The sequence below is a fragment of the Aedes aegypti genome, chromosome 3, assembly GCF_002204515.2.
Source record: "Aedes aegypti strain LVP_AGWG chromosome 3, AaegL5.0 Primary Assembly, whole genome shotgun sequence".
In the NCBI taxonomy this organism is placed as follows: domain Eukaryota; kingdom Metazoa; phylum Arthropoda; class Insecta; order Diptera; family Culicidae; genus Aedes; species Aedes aegypti.
In genome coordinates, this window is record NC_035109.1 from 272,887,199 (window position 1) to 272,908,605 (window position 21,407).

At 39.8% G+C, this 21,407-nt stretch overlaps 1 protein-coding gene across 1 annotated transcript in view; it reads left to right on the plus strand.

Annotated features, from left to right (window-relative positions):
• The window catches only part of LOC110678170, a 241,508-nt gene extending 232,715 nt beyond the window's left edge, over positions 1-8,793 (plus strand). The window contains exon 3 of the mRNA XM_021850793.1: positions 8,440-8,793. Coding sequence (XP_021706485.1) covers positions 8,440-8,793 — 354 coding nt within the window. The remainder of the gene's footprint in view (positions 1-8,439) is intronic.
• Positions 8,794-21,407: the final 12,614 nt, after the last annotated feature.

Below are 21,407 nucleotides of genomic sequence, written 5' to 3' on the forward strand. Positions count from 1 at the left end.
AGGTTTCGTTTTGTTTTCTTGGTTCCTGTTTGGTATTTTTTCGTCCTCGTTTTGGTTGCTTTTCTTTTTTCTTTTTTCGATTTTTTATAATCTCTTTTTCAGGCGATAAAGACTTCTTTCCTATTGTTAAGGTACTCAGTCGTTACCAGTCCTGTAAAGACGAAAAGCTTGCCTAGTCTACTGGTAACGACCAACACCCTTTCTGTTTCAGCCTCTTTAATAAAGTAATTTTTAATTACCAGCCAAGGACTCCATAGAGTTAAAATACTTCTTAGCTTCACTGTGCACAAAATATTTGCCAACGTTTGTCATACCCATGGTTCTGAACGTGGACGCGCCTCTGTTTGCAACCGTAGGGTGCCGGTGCAAAGACAATACTCCGCAATCGAACCCGACACCAGGAGTCTCATCCACACCGTTAGGCGCCAGTTCAAAAGGACCGGATGTCTCAGAAAGAAGCTCTCTGGCCTCAACAACATGATCAGTGGGCGAATAACAAAAATCAGGAATCAACAGTTCTCAAACGACATCCAGCGAATGGGTGACCACTCAGGGCCATACTGTGGCGAAACTCCTCAAAACGCGACCGCAAGCAGTCCCAGCCCAGGTGCTTCCAGCTAGCCTATTTTCCTACCCGATGGAAGATGGGGAGAATCGTCCCTGTCCCAAAGCCTGGAAAGGATCCAACAGCCCCAACCAACTACAGGTCAATCATAATAGACGTCGAGAAAGCCTTTGAAGCAGGCAAACATCCCAAGTAATCTAAGGAGGATGGTAAGAAGCTTCGCCAACCGCTTAATGTACCTTGCGCGGTCCGATTCTTTTCAAGATGTACACCTCGGACGTACCACAGCTCCCCGCTGGATGCAGCCTCGCTCTGTATGCCGATGACAGCGGAATCAAGGCCAAGGAGTCACGACGTACCTGGCGGACTCAAGATGACCGAGGCGAAGAGTCGGGCCATTCTCTTCAGGCACTGGTCATCGCGAAAGCTCAATCTCCACCCGACTGTGTCATTCGGGTGAACGGCTACCCCGTCGAGTGGACCAACGAGGTGGACTACCTTGGCATCACCTTTGATGACAAGAGGATCTTTCGCGCTTACACGGACAAACTGAAGCAGAGGTGTACCGGTCTGCTGAAGGTACTGTACCGGCTGCTATTACGATGGTTCCAACTACCGTGGTGCATCAATACCCGGACGCTTAAATCGACACAAATGTTCAAACGCTAATATCAAGGTGTTGTTTTAGAATACTTTTAATGTAAAATTGATTCAAACCGTGTTTCACTCAAGATCTTCACGCTACTGTTAAGCTTTTTGGTAAAAATCATGATTTCAACATGAAAACCATTCAAATACTTGAGCATGTCTTGTCCTTAAATCCGGACAACTGATGCAAACGATGTCTTCAAATCCGGACACTTATGAATCAAAATCCGGACATCTGTGTAATAGCACATAATATTCGTTTAATTTTAATGAACATCATATCAATACACAATAAAATATAGATATTTAAAAAGCTTGATGTCTGTGTTTGCCCTATAATGCCAAAAAGAATAGCACGTTTGTAATATTAGTGGTTTGATTACCTGGGCCGAGGAGCGTGTGACTTGAACTGCACTCGGTGCGGCTCGAACTGTTATTATGAAAGTTAACACTATTTATTTCACATCGAGTTAAATTTTGAATACTCACAAAGCTTCAAATAGTTATTTTTCAAGTTTTCTCTTATTTTTTCTTGCATAAAACTCACCTACACTAATTAACCCAGGGTCTTTTAGAAGATGTCCGGATTTTTAAACACTGGCTCGTAATTCCGGACAGTCTCTAAAAGCACCGATAAATATGTATTTTTGACGTATTCACACACAAAGGAGTCACCAAACTTTTGAAATATCTTTTCTTAAACACTTATGGTTAAAACTTGCTATAAAATACAGTTCACAAACTTTTCTTTCAATCAAACGATGTTCGCGCGGTCATCGCTCGTAAAACCTTGAGTTGGAGTCAGACCGAGGCGAAATGACGTTCTACACGAACAAATTATTTGTTTTTATTTTTATTAATTATTTGACGATGGTTACTAGATTAAAAATAAATGTAAAGTTACAAGCATTGTTAATAATCAACGGAGTGAATAAAAACCAAACATATTGCCATTTAATTTAACTCTAATTGACTAATATAACCAGAGTGTCCGGATATTGGTACTGTCCGGATTTCGATTCACCACGGTATCATCGCAAAAAAAAATTGGAAACCTTCAAACTGATCATCGCCCGCACAAGCGAATCTACAGGTGGTTCACTATCGATTGCTCCGTTCGGAACGAGGACAATCGATTTGCACCGCCCTGCAGGATGTAAAATCATCAACGATCATATGCGATATCAACGGCCAAGTTCATTTGAAGGTTTAATTAATGAGAGTATGAATGTGGCTCATACTATTTCAGTATAAGATTTCCAGTTTTTTGACCTTAGATTCCTAAAACGCAAGGGTGCGAAGTTATATTTAAGTGTTCAAAATAGGTGTCGCGGTGGTCATTTTGAAAGTTCTCATCCTTTATATGCCAATTCGTTAACTCATAACTGATTTTGTTCTAGAAGACGTTGATGTCTAACACAATCCAAATATCTGTTTTTATTGAGTTTTATATCAGAAGATAGCCTCTCGAATTACTATTTGCTCCAGATGTCGAGCATTTGAAGCTCGGATAACAATTAGCGGAAGGCGTTTTGGAAGGCGTCGTCAATCATTTGTAGGGATTGTGTTCAGAAGATCACCAATCTTTTTAGCGAAACTCAGTCTTGGAAGTTAACCGCTTTAAGCTGCAATATATTTTGATTATATTAGTGGTTACATTCAAGTAAGTTACATTTATATTGTGCTTACAATTTTGGTGTTCTACCGCGAAAAACAGGTTAGGTGATACACTTCTCCGTTGCGTACGGCACGATCCTTATGGCAATTAGATTTTGCCTAGTTAAATTGAATTCAGTTTAGTTAATTAATTTCAATTATTATTAATTTTAGGGATACTAACTATCTGACTTACTCTTGGGCTTATATCTCCTAGTAATCTTCGAAAAAGCTAAATCCAATGTGGGCAAATGTTTGCAACTTGCTAACTCTAAATATAGTTCATGGCCACGTTAATTATGCAACAAAGAAAAGTTCAATTAAATTATCTTACCGAATACGAATCGTATTTATCTGTTAATAATAATATGTAATCAATAGGCACTTCAATAATTATAATAAATCAATTCTAGCATCAATTCTTCTCAATTCACTTCAACCTTTACTTTTGCAAATCATTATCATCTGACATATAGTTCTTCCTTTTTTGTGTTCTCCTTCTATACTGTACAATGTCATCGGGCTCTGCTGATCACTCACACGATTCGGACAGTGTGACCAGTCGAGGGGCTTGCTATGCGACGTAACATCCCCCCACCCGTAAAGGATGGTCAAGAATAGGCGGGTCTATGTGTCTGGACCACGTTTACCAGATACTTCAACGTCGAGTAGTGCAAGCTTAGCGACAGGTCTCCTATATACTCCAGTAGCGGTCCGCACCAAAGCCTGACGCACTCGACCATCTCGTCCGATAAACACCTTTTCCACGCGGCCCCTTATATATTGGTTCCTCATCGCTGTTCCAATCATTAGCACTAAATCGCCTTCCTGGATATCCCGGACTTCTTCGAACCATTTGCAACGACGGGTTATAACGGGTAAATATTCTTTTATCCATCGCTTCCAAATAGTATCGGTGATATGTTGAGCTAGTGCCCAACAGCTTCGCAGATTAGTTCGATACTCCTTCATTTCCATCATCGGTTGTTTAACGCCAGAAGAATTCCCCAAAAGGAAATGGTTAGGAGTCAAAGATTCTTCGTCTGCAGTGTCCAGAGGTATGTAGGTAAGAGGCCGAGAATTTATCATAGCTTCGGCGTCCAATAGGATCGTTTCCAGCACTTCATCTGTTGGACGACGAGGTGTGTCGATAATCATTCCAATGGCACTTTTGACAGAGCGAACTAATCGCTCCCATGCTCCGCCCATATGGGGGGCACCGGGCGGATTGAAATGCCATTTTGTGTTGGTATTTGTGAAAGTGCTGGAAAGAACTTCATTTCTTGACGCTATTTCTCGCTGTAACTGTTTATTTGCACCTACAAAGCTCGTCCCGTTGTCGCTGAAAAACTCCGCCGGTGTACCGCGGCGGGCAATGAAGCGTCGAACAGCCATCACACATGATTCGCTGGATAGACTATGTACTACCTCGAGATGTACAGCACGCACCGTGAGGCACGTGAATAGAGCCACCCATCGTTTGACTTCAGAGCGACCGACTTTGACTATTAAAGGACCGAAATAATCCAAACCGACAAATGTGAATGGTCTCACAAAGGGTGTTAAACGTTGTTCTGGAAGTGGTGCCTTTGGTGGTGGACAAGGAGTCGCATTTGCTATTCGACACTTGAAGCAACTTTTTGAAGTTTGTTTCACTAGCACTCGTAGCGTTGGTATTTCGTAGCGTTGTCTCATTTCATTCACCACCGTCTCATGATTGGCATGATTATAACGTCGGTGATACCAATCTACCAGTAGTGAAGAAATAGGATGGGTTTTTGGAAGTATAACTGGATACTTGGCATCGGGTGTAGCGTACCATGCTGCTCCTATTCTTCCTCGCATTCGCATTACGCCGTCTTCGTCAATGTATGGCCACAACTTGTAGATTGGACTTGCTTTATGTACCACATTATGACGAGCGGCCGGACTCCCTTGGGTTTCCAGCAGTACACCTCGCTCCTGATAGTAAAATTCTGCTTGAGCCTGTTTCCAAAGCTGTCGTTCGGCGTGTTTTAACTCATTCTGCGTTAGTGTTCCCTTTTCAACATGTTTCCCATTTCTGCGACTACCAACATTGTTGACGAACCGTATTACGTAAGCTTGCGTTCTAAGCAATCGTTCCCATTTATGAAAACGCGAAAAGTCTATTATTGATGTGGGGATTGCTTGGTGGCTGTTCTGATGGACGGTATGGCGACCATTTATTGATTCCTCTTCAGTAGAAGACGATATCCGACTTTCGAGCCATTCAGATTCTGTTTGGTAGAGAAAAGGCGGCCCACGAAACCATCGACTATTGGAACTGAATTCGGGTCCATCTCCCCACTTGGTTGCCTCATCAGCTGGGTTTTGTTTGGTGGGCAACCATCTCCATTGATTTATTTTTGTCAACGCAAGAATTTCTCCAATCCTGACTCCTACGAATTTATGGTACTTTCGGTAATCCGAATTGATCCAGGCAAGAACTGTTGATGAGTCAGACCAGAGGAATACGTCGGTTATGGTGTATGAATGAGAAGTAACGACAGATTCTACCATCCGAGCACCGATTACCGCTGCCATCAATTCTAAGCGAGGGACAGACAGAACTTTGAGAGGCGCTACCTTACTTTTCGCGCCCACAATTGCCAACTCCACTCCTGCTGTTCCAACTGCGCGCAGGTAGGCGACACAAGCATACGCAGCATCGCTCGCATCCACTAAAACGTGAAGCTGCTTTGAATTATCCATATAACCATGAAAATAGCAGCGGGGGATTTGCACCTTGTTGAGCGATGGCAAGAAGCTGATCCATTGCCACCATCTTTGAGCTAATTCACTGTTTACTGGTGTGTCCCAATCAACGCCAGTAGCCCAAACATCTTGAATTAAAATTCTCCCGTGTATCAGGTAAAATGCCAAGAAACCTAGAGGGTCGAAGAGGCTCATGACGAGCTTGAGCATTTCTCGCTTACTAGGAGTGTGTGAGGGATTTATAATGACGATTAGATCGTCACGAAGCGATAACGTGTAGACAAATACATCTCTGGATGGATTCCACTTCATTCCTAGTACGGATTCTATCTTCTCATCTCGTACTATGTTGAATTGCTTAGTATCTTCGTCGCTATCATTGCCAATTGCTTCGCTGACTGCCAATACAACATCATTGGAGTTGGACAAAAAATGGCGCAGGTTGAAACCTCCCTCGGAGTGAATTGACTTCACCTGCTTAACTACCTCGATGGCTTCTTCTACCGTATCAAAACTATCAAGGTAATCATCTACGTAATGATATTTGATGATTGCTGAGGAAGCCCGGGGAAATTTCTCTTGATAGTCTTTTGCATTCGCATTTTTAACAAATTGCGCCGAGCTTGGGGAACAAGTCGACCCAAAGGTCGCCACGTCGATAATGTATACCGAAGGATTGTCGCCAGGATTCTCCCTCCATAGAAACCGTTGCGAACTACTGTCTTCTGGTCGGATGAGAATTCGGAGAAACATTTCTTCAATGTCCCCGGTCACGGCAATTCTGTATTCACGAAAATGGTATAGAATAGAGGTAAGGCTCGTCAATAGGTCTGGGCCTTTTAGCAACGCGGAATTGAACGATACACCGTTTACTTTTGCCGCAGCGTCCCACACAACACGAACCTTATTTGGCTTTTTTGGGTTTACAACAACGCACAACGGGAGATACCATACACGCTTACTGTCCGACGAGTTCAGTTCCTCAAGACTAGCCCGATGACAGTATCCTTTCGCCACATACTCCGCTATTTTCTGATGAACTTGACCTTGAAGAGATGAATTTCTAGACAACTTTCTCTCTAACAATTCAAGGCGTTTGCTTGCCATCGGAAAACTATCAGGAAACTCAATGGTGTCAGATTTCCATAATAAACCGGTTTCGAATCTAGTGGAAACTCTACGCGTCGTTTCCTGCAACAACTTTCTAGCTCTTTTAACAGCTTCGGACTCAGGTATCTCGAACGTAGATGTAGACCCCAATTTATCCAATGAGAAGAAGTCATTCAGTTGCTCATTCAATTCGTGGTCTGCGTCTTGGGCGGCTGGTACATGGAAATTAATCGACACCGTAGGCATCGGTGCACCAGTTCTGAACCCATAAATCGCCCAGCCTAGCCTACATTTCGCAGCAATAGGTTCGTTATAACGCCCTTCGCGTATTTTAAGGGGTACGCACAGACTAAGGTTATCAAGTCCAATCAACATTTTCGGCTCGGCCTGCTCATAATCAGCGATGGGTAATCCGCCCAAATGTGGATATTGCTTTACTAATGCGCTATATGGGACTGATTGCTTCGGCAATAGAAGCTGCTCAACCGTATGAGCTCCATTGATCTGGAATGTACTAGTATTTCCAGCCGCCGAAATTTGTAAGTTCACCCTTTTCGATTTCGATTCTTGTCGAGAGACGTTGGCCGTCCATTGCAACTTCACAGGCTCTGTTGGTCCTTCTAATCCCAGTTGTTCTGCCACAGATCGGTCCAAAAGTGTAGATGAGGATCCTTCATCAATGAACGCAAATATCAACGAGTTCAGTCGCTTATTGTCCATGGATACAACCACTGGGAGTATGCGAAAATATGGATAACGAACACAGTCATCGTCCAATATATAGTTGTGGTTTGTCGAAAGGTGTACACAGTTAGAAGAAATTGGTGAATGTAGCAGGGAGTGATGTTTTTCGCGACAGCCTTCGATGTTACAGCCATTCCATGTTCGACAGGGCCACTTCTGGTGGAAATTTAAGCAGGTACGGCACAAGTTGTTCTGTCGTACTATTTTCAGGCGATCATCAATGCTTTTTGCTTTGAATTCTTCACATTCCACAATACGGTAGCCCGGAAGACTGGCCGATGTTTATTCGGATCTACGAAGAAACGACTGCAGCTTGCGGATTCTCAGATGTAGATGTAGGATTGATTCACCACTCAAAAAAGTATTTAGGCCGGAGATTCTGCCAAATTTTAACAGATGTGAAATGAAAAACAGTTTATCGCGTAGAAAAAAAAATGCAAAAGGTTATTTATAATGTATTGTGATCAAAATTCACGTAAATAACGTAAATTGCCATTGTCAACAACCTTAAAAACGTTTTCGACCTGATTGGCGATATGAAAAATGATTTCACAAAACACTCATCGTATCTTGTCAACATCTGACCGGCACAAAGCAAAGTAGAATGTAGAGAAAAAAAATCATCCGAAAATATATTCCACTAGAACAACTAACAAGCGATCTCGTTGGTTGGCTTTGCAATGAAGTTCTGCCCGTCGTTCCAATTATTTGCCTTTTTTTATTTCAGCCTCATATGGGAAATATTTTCGGTAACAGCATTGCTAAAAAACGGTATACCCCGGATGACGTCTAGGAGCGGGAATGCGAATAACGGTATTTTCCATTTTCTGTTGCAAAATATACAAACCACAACAAGTTGCTACTCCTGCCTCCACTAGCCAAAAAATCGAAACCCTATTTTCCACCGACGACAGTTTGATTCCCATCAGCATCCCACGTTCAACATTCTATCTCTCGCTCTGTTTCTCGTTCGACCATAGGTTTCCTGGATACGGCATCGCGACATCCACATCCTGACCGTCGGGAGTTACACTTACACCTCGGACCAGCGCTTCCAGGCGACGCATCATAAAAATACCGACGACTGGACGCTACAGATCAAATGGGCCCAGAAGCGGGATGCCGGTATCTACGAGTGCCAGATTTCGACGCAACCGGTGCGCAGCTATTTCGTTACGCTGAGCGTTGTCGGTAAGTACGGATGTATTGGGGATGAACCCATCAACTGTAGGTACATTGAAGCATCTATTTACGAAATGTTACGTAAATTTAATTCTCGTCGTCGAATTTCAGTTTGCATAAAATTTAATAGAAGGTATCAAATGAGACGTTAACCGAAAAACTAAGCATTACTTTTAATTTGCAATCGGATTAAATAAATAAATTGATGCCAAATTTCACTAAAAAAAATTAAGTAAAATTTAGCGAACACACGATTTACGTTCGCTAGATAGTTAATACATTTCGATGCAAAGCAAGGGAAGAAGATAAAAAGTAATAAGAAAAAGCACACATTACAAAAATCTTGTCTTTGGATGTGACAGCGTTCACAAAGTTGGTTTGGTCTTAGATAATCATGAAGGATACAGTTTTCTTCAAGATGTTCTTTTGGTTATGCACGGAAAATTGAAGCAAAATTAATAAAATATTTAAAACACATATTCCATTTAAGTAATATTACGTAAATGGAATCAGGTGAATAAAGGCATCATAAATGGAGGTTTTAGTGTATCTGATGTTTGATTGTTTGACTGCACTGGTCGTCGTTTGAATCGAGTTCCATGTCCTGCGAGCGATGTTGACATGTGATGCGGTCTTAGTTATGGCTATCCAGGCTCGATGAACCGAAGCGATGGCATACATTTAATTAACATTTGAGGATAACGTCAGAGCTTTGGTACAGAAGCTGCACATCTCCTTCATTCTACCAAAATTGATAACTTTCATATGTTACGGGTTTGCATGCATATTTGATGAAGAATGTCACAAACAAATTTCTGAAATTTGTGAAAGTTGATTAAATAAAATCGAACAGTTTATTACTGATAGCATGAACTAGGTAATTGATACACCAATATTTTTCTTCTTGGCAAAACATATCGATTGAGACAGAGCCTGCTTCTCAACTCAGTGCTTTTAGAACATTTCCACAGTTAATTTCCGAGACGTAAGCAAATAAGGGGCTTCCACAGCCGAGTGGTTATACTATAAAGCAAAACTGGCTATAAATCAAAACCTTGCTAATGGTATCTATGTTCGATTCCCGGTCGGTCCAAAACTTTTTCGTAATGGAATTTTTGTTGGCTTCCCTGGGCAAAAATTATCATCGTATCTGCCACATGGTATATGAATGCGAAAATAGCAACTTTGGCAAAGAACGCTCTCAGTTAATAACTGTTTTTATTTTAAAAAGGGGGAAATCTGCAATCAGACGCCTGAGAAGGTAACTCAGGGAGTTGTGGGGATGCCGCACCAATGACGACCCACTAAAACCAACGTATGCACTGCACATGAACAATTCTCGATGAACTGCTCAGGTGGTGTATAGTGTGCACCGATATTACCTTTGGCCTAAGACCCTCATCTCACAGGAACCACCTTACGGTATTTCTTCGGGGAAGGGCCAGTGTACGTACTACGAAATCACCTTTCAAGTTATGCGATGCTTTCATGTGTCGAGGTTCCATATAAGCTGTCGCCAAAACTGGCCCAGATAGCCGTAGCGGTAAACGCGTAGCTATTCAGCATGACCATGCTGAGGGTCGTGGGTTCGAACCCCGCTGGTCGAGGATCTTTTCGTAAAGAAAATTTTCTCGATTCCCAGGGCATAGCGTATCTTCGTACCTGCCACACAATATACGAATGCAAAAAAATGGTCAATTGGCAAAGAAAGCTCTCAGTTAATAACTGTGAAAGTGCTCATAAGAACACTAAGCTTTATTTTTTTGCTTTATTATAGAGACTTTTAGCCCTGAGCTGGTTCGTCTCTGCAGAACACTAAGCTGAGAAGCAGGCTTTGTCCCAGTTAGGACGTAACGCCAGAAAGAAGAAGAAGAAGAAGAAGAAGAGGAAGAAGAAGAATAAGAAAAAGAGGAAGAAGAAGAAGAAGAATAAGAAGAAGAAGATGTCGTCAAAAGGTCTTATGCGTACAAAAGTGGAGGCGATATATGTGCATACAATGCGACTGTATAGATTTTATTGCCAATAAATCTGTAATCTTATGTGATTTAATTGATAATAACAAAGTTGATTTGACAACTGCTGGGGAATGATTCGTATACCATTGTACGTGTATACGGAACGAAACAAAATGCACTAATAGAGTTTTATGCGAGGAAACTCGTCACTCAAACGATTTGAACCACCGTTTTTTGCGAGTGTGATATTAATCGCATAATTAATATTTATTTATGCAACAAGTTGTAAAAGTATGATTTTTTCAGCAAGCATAATAACATTACGAAACAAGTTCAAGTGAACATTTTTATCGGCTAACAGTCAGACTTTGTAACACTCAACAGCTAACAGTCAGACTTTGTGAAGAAATTGAAATTTTCTCAAATACCGTCTAATTTATGCCCATGAGATGCATTTGAAGTCACTGTTGGCCTTAAGTGTTCGGAATATGAGTCAAAACGGTATACTGATCGAAATTCTCATGGAACGACAGACCAGGTGAGTTGCCACGACTAATTTCCAATTATTTTGTTGCTATTAATGTGCCAAACTGCGCAAACTGTAGCATAAAACATCGGGTTTACTTATAAGTCAAAAAGCTGACTCTGCTTCTTCTTCGCCCGCTAAATGTTCCGCTTACAAATATAAATCTCCTGAGTCGCATCCGGACCACCCAACGTAACGATGGCGTTTGAAGAGACTCAGACTTTCGGAAATAGTACTGAAAAGTGCTACTTTTCAGCACCTATAAGAGTGCTGAAATGTAGCACTTTTCAGTACTGATTCTTTTGACAGGAAAAGTAGGCCATTGTAATATTGGAATTGCAAAAACGACTTTTCACATTAATTCTTAGCACCCGTCGGAACGGGCAGCTTAAGTACATCACCATACATCGCACAGTGGCCGCATCCTATACAAATGCTGGCCAAAAGTACAATTCTCACTCAAAACGTTCAAAAATGCAAATTATTTGACAAAACATGATTTTTAGAGGTAATTTGATAGAAATAGTCGCTGAAACAGAAAATCGATATTTTCGGTACATTTGACAGAATTTGTTTAAAATAGCACATTTTTGTAATTCAATCAATGAAATCCGTATCCAGATCAGAATCAAATGAAACGTCATTCTTTTGATGCCAATTTGAAGTTAAATATCGTGGGCAAGCTCGAGGTGGTTTTTGAATCTATTCGGGAGCTTATAAAGGTAAAAAATGCGATATTTATATCAAGTATGATGTTCTAATGGGCTGATTCGTAGTGTAAATAAAAAATATTTTTTCCTATCTTGGCGCAAAAAAGCGCAAGTGAAGCCATAGTACATCGAATACTATGGAATATTTGCCACACATTGAGGGGTAAATGATCATTTCAGAGCGTTTCCCAGATATCTTGCACTACCTTTGAAAAAATGCCTTATATATGAAGGAGCTCTATGTTATACACTTCTTGACATTCTCAAATGGTAAACATGTCAAATATGGTTTAAAATATCTTCGAAACAAAGCTTAAGGTATATTTTTTCGAATGAGACCGGTTGAGAAAGGTTTGGTCATGATTTAGTACAGAAACTGCAATTTCTATAGAACAACCTTCACGAAATTTGAAGAATTCAAGAGGGTCAATTTCAGCTAACATCTCTCCAGGTCACATGCTGTGAAAAATCGAAATATACACCGATTGATCTGAAACTTTGGGAAATTGTTATTCAATACTGAAGAAATCAAGAAAAAATATTCGAGAAGGAATTTGCAAACTTAATTTTTTTGACTTTTGGCCAGCTTTGGGCCACTGTGCATCGTCTTCCTTAGCCGAGTGGTTAGAGTCCGTGGCTACAAAGCGAAGCCATGCTGAAGGTGTCTGGTTTCGATTCCCGGTCGGTGGAGGATCTTTCGTAATGGAAATTTTCTTGACTTCCCTGGGCATAGAGGAAAGTTCTCTTAGAACATTACGCTGAGTAGCTGGCTCTGTCCTAGTGGGGACGTTAATGCCAAGAAGAAGAAGAACATCGCGTTTCATAATGCACCCCACAGACGCTCAGACGGTTTGACCAACATTGACTCCGCCCCTCATGTTGATGCTCATTAGGGCGATTCAAATTTTAAAAATGTTTGAACATCCGGTATCCCATATGCTCCTTACCATCCTTACCATAAAAATAGTGTTCTGTGAAATTTTCAGCTTTCTAGGTGGTGATTTAAAGGTGGCCCAAAGGAAATGTAGGTTTATATGGACAAATCGGTCGGCCAAAATCAAAGGAGTTTGATTTTGCTCAAACCACCGGTGGACGGCGCCAAATATTTGACGAACCGATCGTACCGTCTGTAGGGATGTTGCACGAACATCGACGTCATCATGTCAAATTGAAGCTTCGACGTCCCATTAGGGTGGGGCTTATTTCCAAAAATCTTCCGTAGTCAGGATTTACAAAGTGGAAAATGTTCATCGGTCCCAAAATAACATCCTGTGAAAAAATGAGAATTTTTGGTGAAGGTTTAGAGGTGGCGCAAGTGCAGTTTTCCCATTTTAGTGAACTCTGAAAAATTTAGGTATGCTTTTCAGCTTGTTTTGGTGATTTTAGGACCCTTGAGGGCAAAAAATCACTTCAAAATTGCGATATCTCCACTCCTTTAGATGATATTTGACGAAATATATTTTATGCTTGCGATTTTTGGCCCTTGAACAGGATACGCTGGCTGATTACTATGAACCCGAATAAGCATATTAATAGCTGGGGAGAATTCCTATGCTAGTAGAATGAAATAAAGAGCAAAGAAGAATGAGAACGAAGAACACAGAAAAATGTAAGGCGGGGTGGGTTAAACAGGTGGGAAGGTGAAACTAGTGATATCTTGAGTGTAACTGAGGAATCTTGAAAAAATCTCGATTTTACGCAATGGATAAAAGTTCCAGTAGAAAACGATGATTATATTGACTTCTTTTTATTATTATCTAGTTCAGAAATATTTTGATCAATTTTTCTTCAAGTAGCGGAAGAGCACCAATTTTTGAACCATCTCTAGTTTTCGACCCATGCATACGATTTTAGATTACTCCTTATGGAAACATTGCAGTAACGGCTAAAATGTCCTCAACTCCATGCGAATTTTCATCACTATTTTCATGGTAGATCAATGCATATCCACTTTACTGCTTTAGTTCAATAATCGTTTGATTATGTTTTTTTTGATGATAGCATTTATCGAAAGCGAACGTAGAAAATTATACATCCTGGAAATTCAGCCTCACGCAGTATCTATTAAGTTCATAACTAATTTATATAATTATTTATATATACTTAGGACATCCTGTGAAAATTCCTTCATGTAGCTCTGTCGCAATTCCTAAAAAAAAAATGTTTCAGAACTGTGAAGACTTTATTTTGGTTTTATTCAAAAGGTTTTCAACCTGAAGTGCTTTATCTCTTGCACCCTTTAGAAGTTCGTGCACTTATATACATCGATTTCAAATACAGATGTAGAACACTGTATTGAACTTCAACTGCATTTTCGTTTGTCTGGAGTTGTGTTGAAGGTGTTGTGGCGAAAGTGATGTATTGGAAGCCCAAACGCAAATAATTGCTGAAATGGCATCCTAATCCAGAAATTCCTAGGGCTGAAAGTCTCGTTAATAAAGACAATTCATTCATTCATTCAGAAATTCTAAGAGGAAGGGTTATTGCTTGAAAGCGGAAATCGTTTATGGATTTACCTAATAAGGATATACTGTGCGGGATCCAAATCCGAACACCTAAGAAATGAATCTGAGCCATTCCACTTCATAAAAAACTCCTTCTATTTGTATGAAGTGTACGAATTTTGAGCCTGTATGGATTTCAGCCTCCTCTGTTATTTCTTTCAGATTACAGAAGCAATTGCAGGAGTTATATCAAACGGACATTCTAAAATACTAAATTAGTGTTAAACTTGCATATAATCTCATCTCATACATCCAACCGAGATATTTTCACAGTTCCGTAATTGATTCTAATATAATATCATCAGTTACACCCTCCCACCTGTTTAACCCACTCCACCATACATTTTTCTGTGTTCTTTGTTCTTTCTCTCATTCTTCTTTGCTCTTTGTTCCATTCTTCTAGCATACGAATCCTCCCCAGCTATTGATATGCTTATTTGGGTCCATAGTAATCAGTCAGCGTAACCTATTCAAGGGCCAAAAATCCCATGCATAAAATATATTTCGTCAAATATCATCTAAAGGAGTGGAGATATCGCAATTTTGAGGTGATTTTTTGCCCTTAAGGGTCCTAAAATCACCAAAACAAGCTGAAAAGCATACCTAAATTTTTCAGAGTTCACTAAAATGGGAAAACTGCACTTACGCCCTTTGCGCCACCTCTAAACCTTCACCAAAAATTCTCATTTTTTCACAGGATGTTATTTTGGGACCGATGATCATTTTCCACTTTGTAAATCCTGACTACGGAAGATTTTTGGAAATAAGCCCCACCCTAACGTCCCATGAACTGTCGATGCAGATGGGTGGAAAGTCAAAATGCGTGAATTTACGCAGCGTCGGTGCCATAGTGATCTATCAAATGCGCGATGTTGAGTTGTTTCTATATATTTCACTATAGTTTCCAACAATCTCTAACCATTTTCTTTAGCAAATTCACCAGGGATTCTTTAATTATTCCTCAACCAATTTTCCCAAAAATATCTTCAGAGAACCCGTGAGCAGTTTTACCTGTGATTCTATCAAAAATTAAACAAAAAATCCATCCAGGGATTGTACCAGGATTTGTACTACAGGGATTCCATCAGGAATTTGACCAGGAATTTCTCCAGGTGATCCTCTTGGAATATCTTTAGGAATTCTATCATATATCCTTCATGATTCCATAAATTTCAAGATTTTGTCCAGTAATATAACAAGAAATTTATGTAAGAATTTCTTTATATATTCCTTCCGAAAGTTCACCTGGAATTCCTCATGGGATTTCATCGGGAGTTCCTACAGGGATTCCATCAGTGATTTCTCTGAGAATCAGGAGTTCTTCTTCTTCTTGGTGTTACGTCCTCACTGGGGCAGAGCCTGCTTCTCAGCTTAGCTTTCTTCACCAAAGTTGCCATTTTCGCATTCGTATATCGTGTGGCAGGTATGATGATACTCTATGCCCAGTGAAGTCAAGGAAATTTTCATTTCATCAAAAGATCCTGGTGAACCCAGACACCTTCAGAACGGCTTTACTTGGTAGCCGCGGACTCCGTGGAGCCATTGGAGTGTGGTTGGCTAAGGAAGGCCTTTAGGCCTTTTTCATGCAGGCATTCCATCAGGAGAACTTCTAAATATTCAATCATAAATTTCACGAATCATCATCAGGACTCCCTCTAGGGATTCCACGGAACTTCCTCTAGGAATTCCATCAGGAGTTCTTCTAGGGATTTCATAAGATGTTTGTCTAGGGATTTCATCAGGAATTCCTCCAGAGATTCGATCAGGAGTTTTTTTCAGGGGTTGCATCTAAAACTCATCTAGGGATTTCAGATTTCATCAGAAGTTTCTCCAGGGATTATATCAGGAGATGTTTCAGAGATTTCACCTGTAATTTTTCCATGTACTCTGTCGGTAGGAATACCATCAGGAGTTCTTCTCGAGATTTCATCAGGAATTCCTCCAATGATTCCATCAAGAGTTCCTTCAAGAATATTCTTACAAATTCTTCCAAGGATTTCTTCAGGAGTTCCCCAAGAATTTCACTAGGAGCTCCTGTAAGGATTCCATCAGGAGTTCATCTAGGGATTTCATCAGAAGTCCCTCCAATGATTAGGAGTTCCTTCAAGAATATCTATAGATATTCTTTCAAGGATTCCATTAGAAGTACCTCCAAGGATTCCATCAGGAATTCCTATAGGGATACTATCAGCAATACCTTTAGGGCTTCCATCAGGACTTCTTCTAGTGATATCATAAGGAATTCTCCAATGGGTCCTGGAATTCTTCCAGAGATTCTATCAAGGGTTCCTCTAGGGATTCCATTACTAATTATGCTATGAATTGAATCAGAAATTCCTCCATTGATTCCACCAGAAGCTCCTTCAACAATATATTTAGGATTTCCTCCAAGGATTTCATCAGGAGTTCCTCACGGGATTCCATCAAGAGTGTCTTCTGAGAATTAACACGGAATTCCGCAAGAGATTCTATCATGAGTTTCTCTAGAGATCATATCAGGAGTTCTTAGAGGAATTCTATCAATACTTCTTCTAGGAATATCATAAAGAATTCTTCTATAGATTCTAGCCGGAGTTTCTTCAGGAAACTTATCAGGAATCCCTCCTGAAATTTCATGAGGAGTTCATCTAGAGGAGTGCTTTCAATGACTCTATCAGGAATTCCTCCATCAGCAGCTTTATATTCCTCTAAGGATTCCATCAGGAGTTCCTCCAGGGATTCTATCAGGAATTCCAATAGGGATGCTATCAGGAGTACCTTTAGGGTTACCATTAGAGTTCTTCTAAGGATTTAATCAGGAGCTCCTTCAGAGATTCCAACTAGCATTTCTTCCGAGATTTTATTAGGAGTTCTTCCAGAGTTTATATCAGGAGTTCCCCTACGAATTCTATCATGATTTCTATCAGGAGTTCCAACAGGAATCTTATCAGGAATTCCTCAAGGGATTTCATCAGGAGTTCCTATAGTGATACCATAGGGAGTTCTTCAAGGGATTTCATCTGAAGTTCCTGCAAGAATATCTTTAGGAATTCCTACAAGAGTTCCATCAGGAGTTCCTCCGGATTCCATCAGGAATTCCTTCAGGAATCATCATTAAATTTTTCAAAAATTTTAACAGGAGTTCGCTCTAGAGATGAGAAGTATCTTCAGATATTTCACCTGGATCCTCCAGGGATTACATCAGAAGTTACTACTAGAGATTAATTAATTTTTAGATCAACGAAACCGCCATGGAGTGCAAGAAGTGCTTAGCTCGAACAAAGGAAGAGCCTTTCATCTATTGCAACGGACTGTGTACTGCGCTTTTCCATGCAAATTGCGTTGGGCTGAACAAAACTGACCTTGCTGCTGTGTCACCTCCTAAACGTAACAGCTTATGGTTGTGCGATGGTTGTTTGACTGAATTCGTGCATTGGAGAGCTAAACGAAACAAAAAGGCATCGATCATCCCAGAAGACGTTGAGCCAAATTCCACACTCCAACGTGATGTCGATGAGCTGAAGGCAAAAGTTGACTCCATATTGACTGTATTAGCCACGAATTCAACCCGCTCCTTGGACGCTGTGATACATCATTCAACGCCAAGTTCTTCACAGCAATTTGATGACGTGATACGGGAAGCAAATCCTCGCAGTGAAACCTCATGCGTAGCCAGTGAATTAGAACGTTCGGAACTGTTTTCTAATACAATAGACCGAAATGAGAGCTTTGCTTTGTTGTTGTCAAACATCAATAGCAGCGCTTCTGAACATGAAGTGCAAACGATGGTTTCTCGATGTTTGGGCGCCTGTGATGCTGAATGCCAACAAGTGAAGAAGCTCGTTCCACAGTGGGCTGATACCAGTACTTTTGACTACATATCTTTCAAAATTGTTTTGAACCGCTAATATAAGACTGTTGCTATGGAATCATCTACATAGCCAAGGAATATTAAGTTCCGAGAGTTTAGAAGAAGACAATGCACATGGAAGCCTGATACGTTGTAGTTTTGTTATCGTGAATTATTGCCATCTGCATATGAGTTGAATTGAAGGATTTTGTCTTTTTATTCTATGTTATTTGTTGATTTTGTATATTATCAATGATGTTATATGTATTCAAATCGCTGTGTTTTAGTTATAAGTTTATATTCAATTAGACTACAATAAGTCCGTTGAATTAATTCAAAAAGAATAAAGAATAAGATAACATCAGGAACTCTTCAGAAAATTACATCAGGAGTTCTTCTGGGGATTTCAAAAAGAGTTCCTTCCGAGGTTTTCATTAGCATTTCCTTTAGACATCCCACCTGGAATTCCTTCTAAGATTCCATCAAGAGTTCCCCTGGGTTTTTCAATAGAAGTTCCCAAGGGATTTCATCAGGAGTTCTTCTAAGAACTTTATCAGGAGTTCCTAAAGGGATTCAATTAAGAATTCCTACTGGGAAAACAACAGAAGTCCTTTTTGAAAGTTCATCAGGGGTTCTCAAGGGATTCCATCAGGAGTTCTTCTATGGACTTTATCAGGAGTTCCTCTAGGATTTACATTAGAAGTTCCATCAGAGATTCTACCAGGGCTGCTAAATGTCATGAATTTCACGTGACTTTGACATTTGAATATTACTAATATCATCGCTGTAAGTGGAAAAGGTCATCGTAAAATGGTTTTCCCGGTGACTTTTTCCGAATTACTATCGATTGCCAATATTTGCTGATGTGACCCTCGCATGCGAGGGTCCTATAAGCATTTTAATTTTTCCAAACTTATATTTAACAGCACTGGAATTTCTACAGGAATTCTATCAAGAGGTTCTCTAATGATTCCGTCAAGAATTACTCCAGGGATTACATCACAAGTTTTTCCAAGTATTCCATCCAAACGAGTTCTTCAATAGATTTCATTGGGAGTTTCTGCAGGGATTCCATCGGAAGTTCTTTCATGGATAATATTTGAAAAACTTATAAGAATTTATTATAAAATCCTTCTGGGATTCCATCAGAAGTACTGTCAGGGATTCTATCAGGAATTCTTCAAAGGTTCCTTCAAGAATCCCTCTAGGGTTCCCCCCAAATTTTCTTAAGGAATCAATCCCGGAAATCCTCAAGGGATTCCTCCGGATTTTTCAAGGAATTTTTCGCGGAATAACTCCAGGGATTCTTGGGGGCTTTCAGGAAACTCTCCAGCGATTTTACCAGAAATTTATTATAATAGTTTTACCTGTAATTTTGGAATCCACCAGTATATCATCCAGTGACTATCAGAAGTTCCTCCTGGGATGCAATACAGGAATTCCTTTAGGTGTTCCTCTGGGAATTTCACTAGAGGTTCCGTCGTGGATGCCGCCCAGATGAAGTCCAATGATCCAATAACGAAAAAGCAAGGATGGAAATCTAGTGGTCATGACAAAATCCACGATGCATCGCGGTTGTTCTTTATCGTTCGATCATAGCAATAACGATATCTTGTGATATCTCGTGATATCTTAACGACAAAAGGTTATGTCGTTAAGATATCACAACAAACTACGCTCTGCGATTAAGGTGCAAGAAAAAATGACTCAAAAGTCAGAACTGAAAAAGCAGTTTTCTCCTTTAAAAACAATAGATTGATAAAAATAAAAACACACAGCCTTTTTATTTGGCAAATAAAAGAGCTGTGTACTTTTATTTTCTTCGATTTGTCTATTTAAAAAGAGAAAACTGCTTTTTCAGTTTTGACTTTTGCACCATTTTTACTTGGGCCTTAATGCATCGTTCTGCATGTACAGGGTGATTACTAATTCCTGTCAGTAAAGTAAATGTTCGTAGATAAAAGATGTGTGTATGAATTTTAATTTCCGGTGTACATCCTGTTTTGCACATCAATAAAGTTTGTTTTGACAAAGTAAAGATAAAATCTTTTTTCATTTACCTTAGTTTTTAGTCATTTGTGTTGTTTTAAAGGCATTGCACCTGGCACGCACGTTTTCCACAGATATGTATTTTTGACTAAACTTCGCTGAAAAAATTGCCTGATTGAAACAGCATGTTACCACAATCTTTTAAACTTACTAGGGATTAGAATGAGACTGATTATGGAAAATTTTAGCGAAAAAATATGTATTTTTTGGTTAAAAATATGCTTTTGAATAACGTGCGTGTTAACTGTAATGCTTCTGAAACAATGCTTGTGGCTGGAAATTGAGGTAAAAAAATTAATTTGTTATCCATGTATAGCAAAGACAAATGTTATAGATGTCCTAAACTGGATATGCACTGGTAATTAAAATTCATTTAATCATTTTTTTTTCTATGATTACTTATTTACTGACAGGATATAGTAATCACCCTGTATACTAGCGATTAAGTGTTCGCGAGTCAGAGTTTTATCATTCCGAGGATTGTTCCATTTTTATCTTTAGATATATTGTTTGTGATTCTAAAATCATTCGGCCATTGTTTTAGTGAAAAATAATGGCACGAATGTGCCATGATTCAGGTTGATCGCTACTTGTAACAACATCCGATAAACTCTTTGTCCCACGACAAACAATGCATCGGATGCTCCATATGTCGATAGAGTGCGCGCGTGGTGAGGTGTTCAAATCATGCTTGCTGGAAGAGCGGCGGCCCCCTTAGATCGTTCGTATACCGTGTTGTTTGTCGCTAGAGACGTTTTTTTCTCCATCCTTGTCCACTAGTAATGCCTTCATATATTTCAACAGTATTTTCCCTAATTATTTCACCTGTAATTTTTCGCAAAGGAAGTTTTTTAAAGAATGTTACAAGGAGTTCTTCTAGAGTTAACACTGGGAATAGCACCAGAGTTTTGCTATAAGTACCACCAGAAAAATTGCCAGAAGTTCAACCATAAAATACATCAAAGGTTTTACTAGGATTGTGCTTCAGGATTATCAGAAACTCATCCAGGGAGTTAACTGATATTTACTCAGAGGATCAAACAACAAATTTCTCTGAATGCCTCTAAAGTGGACCTAGAAGATTTTTTTTTTTAATTTTTGATTAAAATCCATGAAGAAATTTCTTTACAAATCCTTACAAATAGAGTATCACCTGGGGGCATCAATGAAAAAGTTCCCAGAGAATTTCTTGG